The sequence below is a fragment of the Cetorhinus maximus genome, chromosome 6, assembly GCF_964194155.1.
Source record: "Cetorhinus maximus chromosome 6, sCetMax3.hap1.1, whole genome shotgun sequence".
Classification (NCBI taxonomy): domain Eukaryota; kingdom Metazoa; phylum Chordata; class Chondrichthyes; order Lamniformes; family Cetorhinidae; genus Cetorhinus; species Cetorhinus maximus.
In genome coordinates, this window is record NC_135884.1 from 15,912,482 (window position 1) to 15,933,826 (window position 21,345).

Consider the following 21,345-nt stretch of genomic DNA (forward strand, 5'->3'; position numbering starts at 1 on the left):
CAAGATCCGTGAAAGTGTGCTAAACCTAACTCAGACCCTATGCGGATTGCAGACTGACTGCTGATCTGGGCCCCTTAGCCTGTATATTAAACAACTGCAGCCAGTTAGGAATTCGGCCCCTTCTTGCAGTTCTCAGATAGAGTTGAGAAATTAAAACAGAACCCAAGGATGCCTGAGGCTTTGGTCAATGCCAGAGGGATTTGACTAAACCCATTGTTGTGCAGATTTATCAGACAAAATGCATTAACAAACGAGCACTTTTAATTGCATAGCCAGTTGCCAAATGTTTTGAACATTCGCAAGGCTGGCGATTTATACTTGGTTTAATCGAGCCATCAAAGACACTATTCAGCAGAATAATACCAATGATTCTGATATTCAGATGATATTAACATATTAATCTCTCCTTTGTCTGACAGAAACCAAAACTCAGGTGCACAATAATTGACTTTGGTCTGTAAGAACAAAATGTATTTTCCCGTACCCTGTAGAAACAACTACCAAGAGACGAGTGTTGGGTCTCAGTAAAGAAAAACAGTCGATAGATTATCTGAGGTTTGTAATTTTCTCTATAGCACGTCCTCTGTAGATAGCAACACCAACCCTCCATGATTGTCTTTGAGCTTCCAGAGATTAAAGATTAATCACCTAGACACTGCATTAGGAACCTGGGAAAAAAGCCACAGGGTATCTTTAATTTCATTTTTTGGTCACACTTATGTCATAAAAATATTGGAGATGGGGAGACAGGGTTGCTTGATAGAGAATTAAGTATCATTCGTTTGGGTGTTCACTCTCCAACTGATGTGGACAAGAGGCACGCCATGTGGGTGGACACAATGGGTGAACAATGGTGGCCATGTGGGGGTAGGGCAGTTGGAGATGGGAGGTCATGTAACTTCTAGGAGTCCATCTGACCAGAGTTGACAGCCCTATTGATAGAATGGGATGTCTGTCTGTCACAAGGAAGCGTCCTTGGCTATGTTACTTTTGCATGGTCACAGGTCGGGATTTTCCAGCCCCGCCCACCGCCAGGATCATCCGGTCCCGCCAAAAGTCAATAGATTTTGGCTGGGCCGCCAAATCAACCACGGCGGTTCCCACCACGACAGGGCCGGAAAATCCCGGCCACTGTCATTTATATTTACAGAGGCTGGGAAGCCTGCATAGGATTGGAGGTGGGGGAAGGGGAATGGTTTGTGGAGCTCCCAAAGGCTGGTCAAAGTTTGGCCAGTGGGTTCTGGTACCGTTATTTTGTTTTATGTTAAGAAACATAACATAGGTGTTTCCCTAAAGATCTGGTTCAAAACAGCAGGAGAATTGGCAGCATTGTATATTCACTGCCACTTCTAGGAGGAGATTCCAGAATGGGAAGCGAATGAGAATGGGAATGGCTCTGTTCACAAAGTGTGGAGTGTTCCATTCACCTTGCATGATTTTTGGGCAATTCTGCCATTTTTGCCATGATGGCGAGGCTGATAAAGTCTCGCATTGTAATGGCTGCTTCAACCCAACATGTACGGATGCCAGTGCAAGGGGAACAGTTATGCTTTAGACTGTTTGGCCCAGATGTTCACCGTGACAGAGAGGCTCTCTGTCATGGCGAAAATGGCAGAATTGCCCAACAATCATAAATCCTGCCCCTGAGCACAGCACTTCCCATTTTTGCAGGGGGGATGGGGCAGTTCTCATTTCACGCATACGTGGTTTATGGAGATAGCAAGAAATAATCAGCTGCCTCCACTGAATTGGGATTTAGGTAGCCCAGGAGTGTGAAGCCTAAAGTGTGCAGAATAGACTTGGTGAGAGCAAGTCTGAACTTTATGGATCTGTTCCCGGGAGACCTTTGCAGGAGGTCAGGTGCCTTTTGCGGGGGGGAGGTCAGATTCCCCTTTGGGGAGGTATGTGCCCTTTGGAAGTGTTAAAATTAGGCATGAATGTGCATAAAAAGTGCATAAATTCATTAACTGTCACGTTCGTTGGAACTGTCAACATACCTGTCAAAATCAACTATCAAAACTATCAAAAGCACCTGTCAACAGGACCTGTCAAAAGTGTCAAGAGGACCTTTCAAAAATATCAAGAAGAACTGTCAAAAGCACCTGTCAAAGAGAGCTGTTTAGCTGCCAAGGAATTTAAAAGTCCTGACCTTTAAATCTTTGAAAAAATGTCTGCAGTATTTAAAAAAAATCATTGCTTACTATTTCATTCTGTCCATTGACATAAGCCAGAGGTTTTCCATTACTGGATTAGTGCTGCATGACTGATTTCACAACCATCCATTACCTCAGTAGGGTGCCTGCCATTTCACAGTTTGACTGACAGCTATAAGGGGTTATAGACTCTGTGCAGTGGGACTTTGAATTCCAATGCTTGTTGCTGTCAAGGATTGTCCAATTGAATAATGTGTTTGTTGTTAAAGGCTTTATGTAGTTGAAGGAATGTAAATATAATAAATGGGGTTTTGTAAATGAGAGTGTTTTTTTTTCAATATAACAAAGTCTTCAATAGACACTTAGAACTGTATTTTATAGAACATGATATTGCCTCATCTCTGCAAGAGTCCTGAAGTCTGTCCATGGTGGATACTGGGTGAGTTGGCATGATAACTGTCAGGGCAAAGGGTGTGAGGTGGGGTGCATGGTTGGCATGAGTTGGCACTAAGTTGACAAGGGCCATGGGGGTTGGGTCCAGAATCATAGGTTGGAATGGAGGGTACAAGTGGCAATGGGGGCTGAGTACAGGAACATAGGTTGGCACAGAGGGTATGAGGGGTTTAGGGGTGGGTACAGGGGCATTGGTTAGCACAGAGGCTATAAAGAGTCAAAGGGCCATGGGGGTTGGGTACAGAAACATGGGCTGGCATGAAGGGTATGATGGGCCATGGATTTTGGGTACAGGCCATAGAGGCTACAAAGGGCCATAGGGGATGGCTACAGGCCATGAGGTGGTATGGGTTAGAATGGATGGGGTGGAGGGTGAAGGGGTGTGAGGGGTGAAGACTGGAGGGATGTTTTATGTTTTTTTTCATTTTTGGACACAATGCCAGAGCCCTGAGGCAAGCCTTCCACCCAACTTGCCTCTGCACCCTCAATTCTTCTGGGGTCACCTGCCCCAACTTCTAAGCCAGCCTGCCCCCCGGACCGAAAATCTGATGCCTGGCTAGCTATTTTTAAAGAGCAGGTTGGTGGAGCCGGGAATTCCCCCAGCTCTGTGAACCCAATGCGTGGGCGAAAATTCAGGATTTTATTTTAATTTAAGGTAAAACAGGATGTCCTAGAATGGAGGATGGGGAAATCATAATGAATTTTGCCCAGAGACAGATCCATGCGATCTGGGTGTCAAGGGGCAGAGGCCCAGGATGAAAATCATAGAAACTCAAGAGTCAGTTTTCACACCTTGACACAGAAGAGCTGGTCTTGCTGAACACGGACTGTCAGAGCGGAATGGTCCCAGATTTGCACTAAGTGCAATAGTGGGTAAAATGACGTTTTACCTGTCAGCCGCGTTGGCAGGTTTTCACGCCGTATCGTCCCAAACCCACCGCATTACTTACGCATTCCCGGGAAACATGCCGTTTCCATGGCAGGCGGGCTGTCATTCGCCCGCCACGCTGTCACCTCGCTGCTTCATCACGCCAGGCACCACAGTTAAAGTACAGCTGCGATCAGTGCATCCAGCCCAGGACTGCAGCAAAGAAGACATGGCCCTGAAAGGCAAGAAGACTGCAGCCCTCGAGCACCTTTTGGACGCCGTGGTGGCCCGCAGGAGTGGCAGCTACATTACCACTTCAGCTTGGTAGGCAATGGCAGTGGTGATCGGTACCAATGTTGCACAGAAGAGGTTGCCGATCCAATGCAGATAGAGGATGAATGATCTCATCTGTGCAGCCAGGGTATGGAAACCATCTCATCACTCTAAACTCACACACTCAAGCCCATCACATATTCACTGGCATCTCATTCACTGCCAGCTCAAGGGACATCACCACCCATTCTCACACATACACCCTCACATGTCCATCGGGCCTAATCTCTTGTGACGACTGCCTCCTCAGCCCTCACCATCTTGGGGCCACTTGTACAGATCAACATGTGCCCACACACACCCTGTGAGGATAACCATCCTTTCCCAGTACAGCTCTCGTACTGCAGTCTCTTCTCTTGCTTGAGGCCGCTCCTCCCCCTTCCCCAAGCAAGATGTTGTCCTGCAGCCGTTCAAAAACCACCCACATATGGCTAATCTGGTAGATAGAGGCCTACCTGTGAGCCCCCCCAAAAAGCGATGTGGTGTTGTCTGTGAAGCCTGGCACTGATGACTATGAGTGCTGCCCGAAGCAAGGTAGGCAAACAAACACTGAAGTCCCGAGTGAAGTGTAGCCCGCCAAGTGCAGGCCTTATATATGCTGTTGTGAAACATGTCGGCTTGATTTCCGGCCGATGTGGGCAGACAATCCAGTAGGGTGGGAGGGATGAGTCCGGCGGGCTGACCTTATAATGAGGTTCCTGATGTCCGATGGCAGGGAACGGGGCCTGTCATCGGCAGGCGGAGCAGACGATTGCAAACTGCTGAAAACGATTTTTGGCCGTCTCGCCATATTGTTCACTCATGCCACCGAACACGCCAGACGCCAGATGGCACGGAAAATCCCGGCCTCAGTCTCAGGTTCAGAGAGAAACCTAACGAGGAAGATCAAAAACAGCTGCTGCTGTGCTGTGGGAGTGACTGCCCTCGACATTAAGGCCGCATTTGACCGAGTGTGGCATCAAAGAGCCCTAGCAAAACTGGAGTCAATGGGAATCAGGGGGGAAAACTCTCCACTGGTTGGAGTCATACCTAGCACAAAGGAAGAGGTTTGTGGTTGTTGGAGGTTAATAGTCTCAGCTCCAGGACATCAATGCAGAAGCTCCTCAGGGTAATGTCCTCGACCCAGCCACCTTCAGCTGCTTCATCAATGACCTTCCTTCCATCATAAGGTCAGAAATGGAGATGTTCACTGATGATTGCACAATGTTCAGCACCATTCACGACTCCTCAGATACTGAAGCAGTCCATGTCCAAATGCAGCAACACCTGGACAATATTCAGGCTTGGGCTGACAAGTGACAATTAACATTCGTGCCACACAAGTACCAGGCCATGACCATATCCAACAAGAAAGAATCTAACCATCACCACTTGATATTCAATGGCATTACCATCACTAAATCCCCCACTATCAACATCCTGGGGGTTACAATTGACCAGAAACTGAGCTGGACTAGCCATATAAATACTGTGGCTACAAGAGCAGGTCAGAGGTTAGGAATCCTGCAACAGGTAACTCACCTCCTGACCCCAAAAAGCCTGTCCACCATCTACAAGGCACAAGTCAGGAGTGTGACAGAACACTCCCCACTTGCTTGGATGAGTGCAGCACCCACAACAGTCAAGAAGCTTGACACCATCCAGGACAAAGCAGCCGTTTGACTGACACCACATCCATAAACATTCACTCCCTCTGCCACCGATGCACACTAGCAGCAGTGTGTACAAGATGCACTGCAAGAAATCACCAAGGCTCCTTAGGCAGCACCTTACAAACCTACGACCACTACCATCTAGAAGGACAAGGGCCACAGATAGATGGGAACACCACCACCCGGAAGATCCCCCCCAAGTCACTCACCATCTTGACTTGGAAATATATTGCCATTCCTTCACTGTCGCTGTGTCAAAATTGTGGAACTCCCTTCCTAACAGCACTGTGGGTGTACCTACACCACATGGGCTGCAGTGGTTTAAGAAGGCAGCTCACCACCACCTTCTCAAGGGCAACTAGGGATGGGCAATAAATGCTGGCCCAGCCAGTGAAGTCCACATCCCGTGAATGAATAAACAAATTCAGAGGAAAAGACTGTTTTTGTGTTAACCACCATGCAGAATGCTGTTTGAAGAGATGGGACTTGGGGAGATTTAAAGACCAAGGGATCTCCAGAAGGTGCCTTGCTGATGGAATCATTTTGATGTTACTCAGGACGTTGAGTGAAAGGACTTCCAAAGAACACTGGAAGACTCACCCTGGTGTGACATGGTGAAGAGAGCCTGCTGAATAGCTGGGAGGAGTTTGGGACTTTATCTACAAGGTTATTTATTTGCTGAGAGTCCAGCATAATGTATAAACATGGTGTGGGTTTTCGGTTGTGTGAATTAGTTAATGGGGAAGTATCTTTTCTGTAGTTTGGTATATTAGTTGCCTATTAAGTAATGCTTAACCTTGATTTTAGTGTGTTGTTACAGTAAAAGTCTTAAAACGGAAATTTTGTCATTTGATAATTTCCGTCAGTCGCTGGGAAAATTCCGATCTGTTTTTAAAAGTGATTGTTCTCTACAGGGATCGTAACCCAGTCACTGCACTAGACTGGTTAAAAAGGGGCAACAGGACTCCAACAAGCTTTTTGAGATTACTCACCATTTCAATTATTTATCTCTTTCTTTGAGGGCTCAAATCATAATCTTTATTACGTATCAGCATGTTACATTTCTGATGGAGAAAATGTGATTAGTTTATCAAGTAACTAAACAAAATTAATGCTGTCAATGATTGCACAGGCAAAAATTAATTTAGAAGTTGCACTGTTCCATAGAACCTGACAATTGCTCTCATTGGGGTGAATACAATGATAAACTCATATTATTGTTTTCTTGCTTCTCTTACTGTCATGGGGAACATTAAAAGAAATTATTTCTAATTACTGTATCCCCATGGTTGTATTGCGACATCTGGAAGCTGAAATAAACTGCAATGAGGAATTATAATTTAATTGACCTCTTCCATCCCAACTGTTAGTGTATATTACACCAGAGAGGAATTAATCCATATTTGATTTTAATCATTTCTGCAAATACACAACTTACAAATACACAAAGATCCGCTCTTTCAAACCAAGGCTGCAACATTATGGCACTGTAGCGCCAGGAGTTTTGGCACTATTGGTGCCAGCGAGGTGAAAAATGGCATGGAAGCTGCTCCCGACTAGTTCCGGAGCAAGCCGCACCGATCACCATGTTATAGAGGGTGAGAGTTAGTTTTGTACACAGAGCAAACAGATCATGACGTCAGTCAGTGTCTAACTCAGATTTGACAGACAACCTGCCAAATTCAACCTCACTGCTTTAGTCGACACCCTCACTTAAACATGCACAGCTGAACATGCATTTGGCTGCATGAGGGATGCTCCACCAGTGTTGTTTAAGGGTTCCTTCCAACTTTCGTTTTAGTTGCTTATTATTATCCACTGGCTCTTTCAGAATTTGTAAGACTACTGGATCATTGGAAAAGTCGTGAAAAATTGGTAAAATCTGCAGGGAGACCATAAGATGTAGGAGCAGAAATAGGCCATTCGGCCCATCAAGTCTGCTCTGTCATTCAATGAGATCATAGCTGATCTGATAATCCTCAGCTCCAATTTCCATAACCCTTGATTCCCTTACTGATTAAAAATCTGTCTATTTCAGCCTTGAAAATAATTAATGACCCAATCCCTACAGCCCTCTGCAGTAAAGAATTCCACAGATTGACTACCCTCTGAGAGAAGAAATTGCTCCTCCTCTCTGTTTTAAATGAGTGCCCCCTTACTCTGAGATTATACCCTCTGGTCCTAGACTCTCCCACAAGGGGAAACAACCTTTCAGCATTGACCCTGTCAAGCCCCCTAAGAATTTTATATGTTTCAATAAGGTTGCCTCTCATTCTTCTAAACTCCAATGTGTACTCTCTCGCTGTAAAAGGAGTGATGGAAGTTGGGATGCAAGGCATCTGAGTACGTCAATTGCTCCTAGCCATGGAGGCTATAGGCAGGATTTTCCCTTTGTTGGGCGGGTGCAGCGGGAGGGCCTGGGAGCGGCCGCGAAACCTGCAGCCTCAGACCACCACCCGCAGTCAGGCCCCGACTGCAATTTCACACTAGCTGGCCAATGAACGGCCAGCATGAAAGGCTCAGTGCTGCCGGGGTAGGGGCGGGAGGAGGGTGAGCGCGGAAGTCTGCACATGCGCAGGGGTTGCGCGCGCTGACAGCTCCCTGAGGGCACAGAGCTGCTGTCTCAGGGAGCTGAAGATTTGGACAAAGAAAAATAAAGATTTAATAAATTATATAAACATGTCCCCACATGTGACCCAGTCACATGAAGAGGGGCATGTTTAAAATGAAGTGGAAAACTTTATCTTTTCGCGATTTTTACTCACCATTGGAAACCTCATCTCGCCTGTGGATGAATTTTCATAAAAAATGCAAAGGCCGCCTGGCCTATTCGCCCGCCCGTCAACTGAACAGGAATCAAAAAATACAACTTAAATAGGCCTCTTAATTGTCGGCGGACACACCTGACATCATCGCGCGTGATTTTATGCATGATCGGGATGGGCAGCCCGGCCAATGTAAAATCCTGCCCATAACTGAGGTTCCCCTCCTGCTGCAGCTCTGGATGGGGCTGGAGCAGAGGCAGGAGAGAAGACAAGCTGCTTGCAGAGGGTGGAGGACGAGGGGTCTCAGAAGGCACCCAGCACAGCGAGGGTCTTCAGGAAGCACTTCTCTCACCTGCACCTAAGCCAGGGCCAGTGTGTCCAGCGGCTGCATTTCATCAGGAAGGTGGTCACAGAAGTGTGCCACATCCTGGAACCAGGCCTGCAGCCTCAGAGAAGGGCAAGGTTGGCACAACCAGTGGTTATCAAGGCGACTGCAGCTCTGAATTTTTTTGCCAGTGGATTCTCTCAGGTTGGAAAAGGCAAAGTAGCAAAAATTTCGTGAGTTACCATCCATCACTACATCCAGGAGGTGACAGAGCCACTGCATAACAGGAGAAGGGACTTCATTGTCTTCCAGAGAGAAGCAGGAGTAGCATGCAAGTAGCTTTGCCAGGATAGCAGGCTTTCCCAGGGTGTAGTGTGCTATCGATTGCGCACACATGACTTTGTGGGTGCCACATCTCAACGCTGAAATGTACCGCAATCACAAAGGGAACAACTCGCTTGATGTGCAGTTAGTGTGCAAACACGCCCAGATCATGCTGGTGAATGCCCGCTATCTGGCAGCAGTCATGATGCGCTTATCCTGCGCCAGCCCACTGTGCCAGCAACCTTCCAATAACCATGTCAAACCCAATGGTGGCTGCTTGGCAGCAAGGGTTATCCATTGATGTCTCCCCTCCTCAACTCCAACACAGGTGGTCAGCACTCATACAATGAGAGCCATGTTGCCATGGGGAATGTCACTGAGCAGATCATCGAGGCACGGAAGCAACAGTTCTGCTGCTTGGACCGCTCGGGAGAAGCCCTCTAGTACTCGCTGGAGCAGGAGAGGTGGTCTGCTGCTATCCTACACAACCTGCCCATCATTAGGGCACAGTCCTTGTCACCACAGGTTTGCTGATCACCTCAGGAGGAGGAGGAGCAACAGTAAGAGAAGGAAGAAGTAAAGGATGAGGAGGAACAGGAAGGGAGGACCCTGTTTGAAGTTTGAGTAAAACTCCTCCATGTTCCTTGACAATGGCAATTGGCTCCCTGGTAGGCCTGCTAAGCATTTCTGTGTGCATGTCTATCAGCCTTTTCCTGTACACCGACCCTTCATAGACTTCATCTCAGGGAGCTGGCACATGAGTTAACCTTTCCCTCTAGCCTGACTGCAGCCCACTCATGTCCAGTGACTCACCAAGTGCCAATCCTGTTTCTACGCTGTCCTCCAATTCTTTCGCAGTGCCAGTATCTAAGATGACTGCTCCAAGTATCAGATCGACTGATGATGTTGCTTGCTCCTCAGTCTGCTCTCCCACTGGGCCCTCAGCCTCAGGGCACCACTGACTGGCCATGTGCAGCTTTTGGGTGTCTGAGAGCATAAATGCACACGGGAAGGTTTGGGGTGACTGAGGGGAAGGGGGATGGCATGGTGAGACAGGTGGTATGTGGTTACACCATCTGCAGCTTGTACATCATGACAGATTTCAGGATGAGGCTGAAGTGGGATTTGAAAAGGCAGGAACACATCGCCATCCTCGATAGCTTCAGGGTTGCCAGTAGTCACGGCCTCAGTGAATGGTGTTCTTATTATCGCCAACACTATCTCCTCCATGGAGATCAGCACATGGAGCCGTGCCTGTTCTTGCCCACCAGTTTGCTGCTGCTACCATCTAATATAGGCTATTCTAACCTGCAAAAGAAAGGGAAGTGTGTCAGTGAGCACTGCAATGTGTTTGGGTGATGGCTTGCACAGTTGAATAGTTGTCAGTATGTGCAAGCTGTGAGATATGTGTGCGCCTTTTGGAAATGCTAAGTGTGTGAAGATGAGGTGTAGCATGTGAATGTGAGGTTTGAGTCATGGGTTATAGAGCTTTTGGCAGATGGGTCAAGCGGGTGTGGTGAGTGGAGCAGTGTGCGAGGCTGGTAGTGCAGTTGGTAGGATGCAGAATGTAAGGATGCATTCACTGACCTTGGCCACTCGTATCAGCTCATGAAACCTCTTCTGACACTGACGGCCCTTGGCGTCAGGCTGATAGTATTGACCGCCACAGTGACCTGCTCCCACTGCCTTTTGAGCAGCTGTCTGGAGAACCTCCTCGCCTCCCCCCCCACCCCGAGGGAAGAGAGTCTCTCTCCTCCAGTCCTCCTCCTGCACCAGTGATTCCAATGTGGCTTACGGAAACCTGGCGACAGGCTTTCTTGGCCATTTTGGTTCCTTCATGACATCTTCAAATGTTGTCCAATCAGGTTCCAATCCCTGCTGCAGCCAGAATGCACCTGGCTTTAAAGTAAGGCAGACTAACTTCCCACAAACTGGGCCCCCAGCTGAGGCACACAGCCAATCAGCAGCACATTCAGTGCTGGGCTGCATGCCACAATCATGAAAATGAGCCGGCAGAATGAGGTTTGTCTGCTGCCTGGATCACTCCCATTGGGCACAGGGTAATTTTAGTAATAAAGTTTCATATCTTATTTCTTCTTCTTTTTATTTTCACATATCAGATGATGAAGAAACTGCATCTAACTTGTTAATTCGAACGGTCTGTTATCCAGCTCTTAGATTTAGTCCTCTGCTTTGTGGGTTCTGTGGCAAATTTTTTTCTTATAACTATAGCCCTTTTTACTTTCATTACATCTCCAGCTCTCTAGTTTTGCTATGGGATATAGATTTTCTTTACCAATTTAGACTTTTTGTACAAGCTTTACGAGCCACGTAAAATCTCGAAATGTACATTGGATATTTCGTATCGATGTTTTATTCAAGCCTGGCCTTCAGTCTCACAGTCCCACTTAGTCAACCCATGCTACCTTCCTTGCTCCCATTTGCATGTATCTGGTTAAATCTCAGTTTCACTTTGGTCCCACAGATTTGGTTAACTCTTACTTACACGTACCTGGATAACTGTCAGTCCCAGATTCTCATTTGCAATTTCTAATGGTGCAAGGTATTAATCCTGTCAACTCTCTTTGATCATTAAAAATTTCATTGGCAGTTAAAAGCTGTATTTAGTTCAGTGCCATGTTCTGAGTTTATGTGCATGGAGATTTGGCTCCTTGCAATCAAGGGTGATGCAAACAGGCGGCCTAACTACGCCTGTTCCTTTTTTTATTCTTGTATGGGACGTGGGTGTTGCTAGCTAGGTTAGCATTTTCATTGCCCATCCCTAATTGCCCTTGAGAAGTTGGTGGTGACCCGCCTTCTTGAACTGTTGCAGGACATGTGGTGTAGATACACCTACACTGCTGTTAGGGTGTTCCAGGATTTTGAACCAGCGACGGTGAAGGAATGGTGATATATTTCCAAGTCGGGATGGTGTGTGGCTTGGAGGGGAACTGGCAGGTGATGGTGTTCCCTTGTATCTGCTGCCCTTGTCCTTCTAGATGATAGAGGTTGCAGGTTTGTCGAAGTTGGTCAGTTGCTACAGTGCATCTTGTAAATGATACGCTGCTGCCACTGTGTGTCAGTGGTGGAGGGAGTGGTTGATGACGGTGGTAGATGGGGTGCCAATCAAGTGGGCTGCTTTGTCCTGGATGCTCTTGAGCTTCTTGAGTGTTGTTGGAGCTGCACTCATCCAGGCAAATGGAGAGTATTCCATCACACTCCTGACTTGTACCCTGTTGATGGAGAACACACTTTGGGGAGTCAGGAGGTGGGTTACTCTGCAGGATTCCTCATCTCTGGCCTGCTCCTGTAGCCACAGTAGTTATATGGCTGGTCCAGTTCAGCTTCTGGTCAATGATAATCCCCTGGATGTCAATAGTGGGGGGATTCAGCAATGGTAATGCCATTGAATGTCAAGTGGAGATGGTTGGATTCTCTCTTGTTGGAAATGGTCATTGCCTGGCATAAGTGTGGCATGAATGTTACTTGTTACTTATCAGCCCAAGCCTGAATGTTGCCAGGTCTTGCAGCATATGGACACGGACTGCTTCAGTGTCTGAGGAATCATGAATGGTGTTGAACATTGTGCAATCATCAGTGAACATCCCCGCTTCTGACCTTATGACGGAGGGAATGTCATTGATGAAGCATCTGAAGATGGTTGCGCCTAGAACACTATCCTGAGGAACTCCTGCAGTGATATCCTGGGATTGAGATAATTTACCTCCAACAAGCACAATCATCTTCCTTTGTGCTCGGTATGACTCCAACCAGTGGAGAGTTTTCCCCTTGATTCCCATTGACTCCAATTTTTCTAGGGCTCCTTAATGCCACACTTGATCAAATGCTGCCTTGATGTCAAAGGCAGGTACTCTCACCTCACTTATATTGGTTTTAAAGGTATTAATTCTGTACCTGTTGTGGAACATAATTTGGGATTCTGTTTCCTCAGGAATTTTTACCAATTTTAACTCTCCAACTCTGATTAATTTCAGCAGTAATTTAAGGTACCATTCTGTTCAGAGTACAGGACAAAGGATTTGTTTATTGACTTGTGACAAATTATCAATTGGTATGAGATGAGGGCTGTATAGTCTTATGAAGACTTTCTTGAGAGATAGTCCTAGGGACTAGATTTGAACATGTAGAAACCATGGTATCATAGTAATAGAATTAGATCCATACCAGTCTTAGAATGTAGACATCAATCCTGCCATCACAGGGTGAAATGCATGTGTACCACTCCTATCATTGGTACCTATTCTAGAAATACCCTAAGGCTGGTTCTTCCATGCCATGTGTGGTAAGACAGCAATCTGTTCCCAAATCTCTGGCAATGCCACTCAGTGACCGGTCACTTTGCAGAAGCATAACTGGACAATTTTTGAAAATGTACTTCCTTTCAGTGTAAACATATATATTGGAGTGAAATTTTACACAGGGTGAATTATAGAGTCATCGGGCATTAGATGTAAGGGTGGTTGGCAGGACAACTGTGATGGAATAGGAGGTTCAAAATGACAACTAGAATACAAGACACAGTGATAAACATACAAAATTCAATACCTGTGATTTACTCAAATAATTAGTTATGAAACGACAAGTGGTTCGGAACCAGTTTAGCAGAGCCTTTGCTGACTCGTTCATCATGCAGCTTCCTATCAGCTCTCTGAATGCTACGTGACTTGGCTAAATTCCAGCAGAAATGAGCTGAGTTATTAGCTATTCAGTCACTGCCTGGAACAGGATCGAGATTCTGCTGCTGTGCCAGACAGTAGTAATTGTGACTATTGTGAATTTCAGTCTCACTGAAGGTGGCTTTCCTTTGTCTGCTGCATGTAACTAAATCTGTGCACAAATAGACTATGATTTCGCTAATGATTGCGCAATGAGGAAATTTTGCCCCATTGTGTTACCAATAGCTTGCTGTAATAGCCACTGGATTTTGAAAGAAAAAATCTACTAATGTCAGTGAACCTAAGCCTGAAGAAGGTAATGGACTGATCTGAGCTCAGTCTAATTTTCTCCTTTAAAAAAGGAGTTATTTTAGCTGGAAGACTGTAGTTTCTCAGACCCTGAAGTTCCAAACTCTGGGAAGAGCAGCAGGATTAGTGGAACAGATTGTGGCTGAGCCTGGGTTATCATTGCATCCTAAAGCTAAGAGTGGGGTTAACATGGCTATAAAACTGTGGGTATATAATTGAGCTAGAGTGTGTCAGAGAAAATACACCTCACAACAACTTATTAACTCTAGGTCCTGCATACACAATTGCACTTCTGCAAGTTGAGTCCAGTCCTCCTTGGGAGATTTGGGGGTTAATTTTAGCATAAGCCATCAGTAGAGAAACCCATGGGCTTGGGAAGAAAGCAGATTTTACACTCTGTCAAATTGCACTCTCCATGACTTCAAGGAAAATTAAACCAAGCAAGGTGCAAAACTAGTGCTGCGATCGATCTTTCCAATTTCCTGATGGACAGGCTAGATTAAAATTACCCCTATATAATCTCATTCACTCAGAATAAGATGTAGCAAAAAAGCTCTGCATTTCTTTTATTCAACAGTGAAAAGCAACGTCAATGAAGAAGAGCAGGATTACTTGGGCATTCATAGCACTTGCTGTTAAAGTGTGTGATAAAGTATCCCAAGATTGCATGATGCTTCATCACTGTTGCTCTCCAGTATAGAATTTACCTACCAGTGGAAACTCATGGGATACTTTCCCATCTGGCGGTAGTTTAGCTCCAAATCCTAATGCTGGAAAGAGCTTGTCACTATCATAGTCCTGAATGATCTCTCCAACTGCTTTTAATGCCATGGCATATGCATTCATCTGATATGGGTTCATGTAGTGAAGGGAAGTGGGCTGTGAAGGATTTCCTGCAAGAGGAAAGAAATATGTCATTTAAAAAACTCTTTCACTGGATGTGGGTGTCACAAACTTGGCCAGCATTTATTGCCCATCCCTAATTGCCCTTGAGAAGGTGGTGGTGAGCTACTTTCTTGAACTGTTGCAGTCCAGGTATTGTTGGAACACCCACAGTGATGTAAAAGAACCATACCAAATAACTCACTCTACATAAAGGCAAGGATGACGGAGTTGACATATTTTGTATACCGATAATGAATATATACTCAACACAACTTTAATATGTTGAACATTGCACAATTGTTATTGTTCAATATCAATTAAATCAGAGATTTACTTTGGCTCAAAGAAAATTAGTGCATTTTAGAATTTTATCATTTGCCACAAAATGAATGTTGTGGTTTCACTCCTCTCTTCGTAAAATTGTTTTATTAGAAGTATTATTTTTGTATTTCATTATATCATGCAATTACATTCCTCTGATATCACTCTGTTATTGTGGTGGTACGGGTAGCATCAGAGTTACTGGAATAGTAATCCTTAGACCTGAATTAACTATCTAGGGACACAAGCTCAAATCCCACAACAGAAGTTTTTAAATAAATAAATTGCGACTAAAAACCTATCATCAAAGATGGTTACCATGAAATTACCAGATTCTTATGAAACCCCATTGGTTCATTCATGCCCTTTAGGCAAGGAAATCTGTTCTCCTTACCTGGCCTGGTCTACATGTGACTCCAGGTCCACAATGTGGTTGACTCTTAACTGTCCTCTATTATGGCTTAGTAAGCCACTTAAATATTTTCAAGAAGGCAGCTCACCACCACCTTCTCAAGACAAATTAGGGGTGGGCAATAAATGCAGGCTTTGCCAGTAATACCCATAAATAAATTTTTTAAAAGTACAAATAGTCATTTGGTAATACAGAACTTGAGTATTGCTGAAAAAGAAACATTTTTTGTCGAAGCTTTTTGTCTTACACTCATCAGGACAATTCACAAGAATACCAAGGTAAGGTAAAACAACACATTTATACTGTATGAGAAGAGGGTGCTGATTGTTGGCAAGTCACCTGCTAGGCAATCAGCACTCTCTTCTCATACAGTATAAATTTGTTGTTTTCCACTACATTGATATTCTTGCGAATTGTCCTGATGAGTGCAAGGCAAAAAGCTTTGACAAAAAATGTCTCTTTTTCCAGCAATAATCAAAAAAAGTACACAACTACACTGTTATGAGTTCAATTTCCCATCCAAACTCACCATTAGATGCAGTGAAATCTATTGCCACGGTGAAATTTAGCTGAGTTCTGTAAGAGTTAATAACAGGGATGTTCGAATAAGGTTATTGTGACTGAAGAAATAATTCAGGCTCAATCAATAGGACAGATAATTAAACAGTCCACGTATTAAAGCACATGGCTGATCCATACCCGCCCTTAATGTAATCCAAAAATGTGAAATCGGATTCCACTTTGAAAGAAAGAAGTGTCACCTAGTGAAAAGAAACATAATCTGTCAGTATGAACAGCTTTGCCAGAAATACAGGACTAGTAACATAGAAAGCATTATTATATGATATTATTATACCTAGTGATATGGATTTATTATAGAATTCTATTGGACCTTTCATGCCTTTGATACCATAAGGGGAAAGGCAGTATGGAATCATATTCCCTGTGTAGATTTTTATGCGCTGGGTATATTGGATGTGAAGATCAGGATTTTCTGCCCATTCATTTTACAGCAAGTGCAATCTCCTAAAAGCTAATCTAAGCTGATTTGTACTGATGTAATACCATGCAGCTCACCATGTGTTCCACAATAAAAAGTACTAAACTGGGCAATGTTACACCTTGTTTAGAGAGAGGAGAATTAGATACACATGGAACATCAACTTGAATAAATATGACTCCAAGGGTTCAATCTCAATTCCGGAAAATGATGGGGTTGGGGTTATGTCAGAGATGAAAATTGAAAACTTCTTAAACTGGAACTCGATCTAGCTGCTTCTACTCTTAATAGTGGTGGGATGAGGGATGGGTGACCAATCCATTCACAGGAAGTGGATTGGTCCATTAAATATTATAATGAGGCTGCCTGCCTTCATTTTAACAGTCATTCTATTTTTATCTCTCAGCAGCCAGGTTTCCAGGACTCCGGAAAATGGGCAGGTGAAAAGAGGCAAGAAGGGCAGAATCCAGGAGGTAAATGCCTTCACAGCATAACTCGTGACAAAGAGTCATAGGATTGTTCCCTCCCAGCCTAACACGCTGCCCAGTAAACCTCCCTGGTGCCTGTCCGCATCTCTCCATCATCAGAACCTGCCCCCCCAACCACCCCCACAATCCCATGACTAGCATTTGCTCCCTTGGGACATCATTAGTCCCCCTCAAGCACCATTAGATTCCTGACTACCATCAGACCACTAGCCACCATTGTACCCCCAATCAGCATCTATACATCTCCCGCCCAGCAATCGAACTCCCCACAATTATCCCTTCTTTTCCCATTAATTTGTCTTGTTTTTTGTAAAGTTGGAATTCCCATATTGTGTGTTTCACTACAATGTCCCAATTTAATTTCAGTCTAACTCCTTGTCTTCATTTGTCATATTCAGGGCTGTTTTGATTTGTCTGCTATTTGGTGTTGTCAGCTTCTTCGAAGCTGTTCATCAGTTTTCGCTCATTTTCTAGTTTTGCGAACTATGCAATTTCCACCCAAGTGTGTTCAAATGTTAAACTGTGATGTATAATGTGAGCTATTGTCTTTGCTGCATGAATCATTGTGCTCATACTTCTTCTGCAAACTTTGAAAGCAGTGTTAAATTTGTTTAAATGTTGTGGAGGTCTCATTGTTACTGTGAAATAGCTGGGAAGATGGCTGCACTTACTGTCTTAGAGTGATATGTGGAGTAATATTACTAACTGGTAGAGAGTATTACAGGTTGGATGAAATCAGCTCGTTAGAGCAGAGAGCACAAAATTTAGCTCTGTAAGCCTGTTCTTGTAAATCATGTTTCTGTATACTTTCTCGACAAATTCAAGTGAACAATAGAGGTTGGAAATTACTATTGATTGTAATAGTGTATGATTGCCTAATTTGTTTGTTTGGCATTTCTCTATCAATTATTAATCTCTTCATTTGAGCTTCATCTTATAAAGTAGTATAGGAGTTCATTGGACTCTTTTCATTTTCATATTTAAAATATTTTTAAGCCTTCTGACAGAAATTATTATTGGCTTGAGAGATAGAACTGCAATAGATTCAAAGATACAGCGAATAAAGTGTCAAAAGTTAACACATTTTTGAGGTGGAGTTTACCATACCCTAAGATTCCTGTAGAAAATAAATCCTCTGCTTTTAGCATTCACTTCCCCTTCAGTAATTTCTAATTCTCTCAATGCTATAAATGGTGGTTTTGTGTAAATGGCGCGATGATGGATATAACTGTAGCTTAACAACTTGCATTTATATATTATACAGATTCCTTAGAATTACACAGAATCTAAAATACAGAAACAGGGCATTCAGCCCAACTGGTTCATGCCAGTATTTATGCTCCACACAAGCCTCCTTCCACTTTAATTACCTTTGCCAAACCTGCCCCTTCCCGCATCCGTGTATTGCATTTCCTCTCATGAGGGTTGTAGGGCTGGATGAGAGCATATCGATAGTGAGGAGAAAGGTCATGAAGGTACTTAAACCTGATGAGGACAACTTTAAATTTAAGGTTTGGGACCGGGAACCAAGGTAGCTCAGCCAGACCACAGGGCATGCTGCAGGACAAGGTGCAGACAGCAGAGTTTTGGACGAGCTGAAGTTTACAAAGGATGGGATGTTGATGAGAGGGACAGTGGAATAATTGGGTCTTGAGGTGACAAAGGCATGGAAGAGGGTTTCGTCAGCAGATGAGCTGTGTTAAGTTTGGAGATAAGCAACCTTACAGATGTGGAAGTAATTGTCTTTGTGATGGAGATGACATGGGGCCAGAAGCTCATTTGAGAGGCGAATAGTATGCTGAGGTCGCGATCAGTTTACTTCAGCCTGATATAGTGGCTGGGGCGGGGTTGGAATAGATTTGAAGAGTACAGAGTTTGTTGTAGCAGCCAAGGACAATGGTTTCAGTCTCCCCAGTACTGGAGGAACTTTCAGCTCATCCAAGACTAGGCAATCTCTCTGATGGCATAAAGCAGATGTGAGATCAAGAGAAGCAGTGGAGAGGTAGAGGTGGATGTCATCAACATACATGAAGAAGTTAACCCCACGTCTGTGGACGATATCGCCAAAGGGAATGTAGACGTAGAAAAGAACTGATAGATCCAGATAACAGTGTGGCGGTGGAAAGAGAAGCTGCAGAGAGGGCAAGCATGACAAGGAGGATTTGGTTATTATAAGCCTTTTTTCAGTGCTTGTAAGGTGTTGTGCTGCCCCCACCCCCACCTTGCTCTGCTTCAGCGACCCATTTGTGATGGCACTCACCGTTCCAGAATTGATATACTTCTTCTTTTTCCCCCTTTTCTTTGGATTTAAAACCTAAAGGAAACAATAAAAGAGTTCCGAAGAATAGTCATTTTGGACTCAAAACGTTAACCCTGTTTTTCCCTCTCCGCAGAGGCTGCCAGACTGGCTGAGTTTCTCCAGCACTTTCTGTTTTTATTTTAGATCTTCAACATCTGGAGTATTTTGCTTTTATTCTTTTACTAAAAGACTATTTATGCTCAGATGAGAGTAGGGATGTGGGGTGTGATGCCACATCTGTTGGTAAATATTCTTATTTTTAAAAAAAATTGATATTACTAATGTCACACCCGAGATGAGGACTGATGTCGGGAATGCCAGCGAGAACTTGTGCTTGCAGCGCTGGTCAGGAAATTGTGGGCTGCAGTATTTTATTTCCCATGCATTTTAAATCTTGGGCTGCAAGGCCGCCATTTGCTGACTGGTGGCCTCTGTAAGAACCACTCCTGGGAGTGCCTGGGAATCAGTTCTCTGACATCTGCTACAACATGAACTTATCCTTTCCTGGTGGATTTAAAGCACTTTGTCTCAGGAACAGGCAAACCTTCTGCTCTATGGGATCAATGCTCCTTTAAGCTATTAAATCAGTTTAATTCTTATAGATTAGATTATAGGGTACTCAGCAATCCTCAACCCGCAGCCAGCAAGAGCACAGGAGGTCAATCTGAAATACGGTCAAAAGGCAGATAGAGAATCCTAGCATCCTTCCTCCATTTCTGCTTCATAAGTTTTCAAATATCATCTTTCTTAAAATGGATAGTGATTAAACCTATCAGCATTTGATCAGATGGTTTTGAGCAACCTGCAGTGTTAGTGCTGGCTCATGAAGATTGAGTAATATGAAGGTTTATAGCTGTTTAATTAAAGCTAATGTTATTTGAGGGTAGGCCTCTGGACAACATGTTATTGCTGAGCTGTTGGTATTTGACCAAGCCGCATGGGCACCCAAAAAACTGGAGTGGAGTCAAACAACCAATGGATTCCCTTAGCCTGACTAGCCATGTTTAACACTGGGATTGCAACTTTGTTTTTCTCAGAAGCGCAGCTCCTACTAGTGTGAACTTTTCCATTTCCTACATCTAATCACCTCTCAATAAATCTCCGGGCTCACCCTCAATGTGGGCTGACCCTCAATAGGAACTATGGGCTGAGCTTTCCCTGAGTTGGGATGACTCAGAAGTCCTTTAAAAATGGCAGGTGGGACCCATTTCCATGATTCCCAATCCATTCCCGGGCTGTCTCTATCTGCCGATTGATCGTATTTCAGATTGACCTCCTGTGCTCTTGCTGGCTGTGGCCTGAGGATTGCTGAGTGCCCTATAATCTAATCTATAAGAATTAAACTGATTTAATAGCTTAAAGAAGGCCTTTAAAGGATGTGGGCTGATTCCTGTCAAAAGCCCACATCCGGCACTCCAGACCTGGCCGGCTCCATTGCAGGGATACTCCTCTGTAACTTTGATGGAGTCGAGCTAGGTTTTTAAAGAGGCATAGTTCACGACCCCTCAGAGGAGTTGTGAACACTAGTCTGCATGAGGGGACCTTTTAAAATGTGAGTTCAGAAGGCCTTCCTCATGACTCTATGTCAAGCTATGCCCCTCCATCCACAATCCATCGCCCCTCATTCCCCCGATACCCAGCTATGCCCCTCTACACAGCCCCTTGGCTCCTCATGTCCCCTATACCAAGCTGTGGCACTTTCATGCCCAGCGACCCACTATACACTGTAGAGAACCAGTTAACTCTTCAGTAACAGTAGGATGTGTAAAAAAATAGCTTTATAAAAAGTAATTCATTCATAATTTTTCACTGTTAAAAAAGTCTTTTCACTACAAAGCAATAAAAGTATCAATCATTCAGACCCTTTAAAGCATCAATAACAAAAACTACATACCCTTGAAACCACTTAACTTTGTGTAAACAAACATTGTGAAATTGGCTGCAGAGATCAGAGAGCCTGAGCTGTCAATCAAGCGTGCAGCTGTTTCAACATGAGTAATGGATGTCCAGGCTTTCAGAGTACGAGAGGGACAGGCAGTCAGCAACACCTAGAGGATAATGTGAGAGGAGGACCCCATGCCA

General features: G+C 44.4%; 1 protein-coding gene across 2 annotated transcripts in view; it reads right to left on the reverse strand.

Moving 5' to 3' along the window:
• The window catches only part of LOC144681563 (copine-9-like), a 410,414-nt gene that overhangs the window by 38,389 nt on the left and 350,680 nt on the right, over positions 1-21,345 (reverse strand). For both annotated transcript variants that reach the window (XM_078543246.1, XM_078543247.1), the window contains exons 12-15: positions 19,225-19,278; positions 16,176-16,237; positions 16,006-16,052; positions 14,570-14,751 (exon numbers count right to left, since the gene is read on the reverse strand). In XM_078543246.1, coding sequence (XP_078399372.1) covers positions 14,570-14,751; positions 16,006-16,052; positions 16,176-16,237; positions 19,225-19,278 — 345 coding nt within the window. The remainder of the gene's footprint in view (positions 1-14,569; positions 14,752-16,005; positions 16,053-16,175; positions 16,238-19,224; positions 19,279-21,345) is intronic.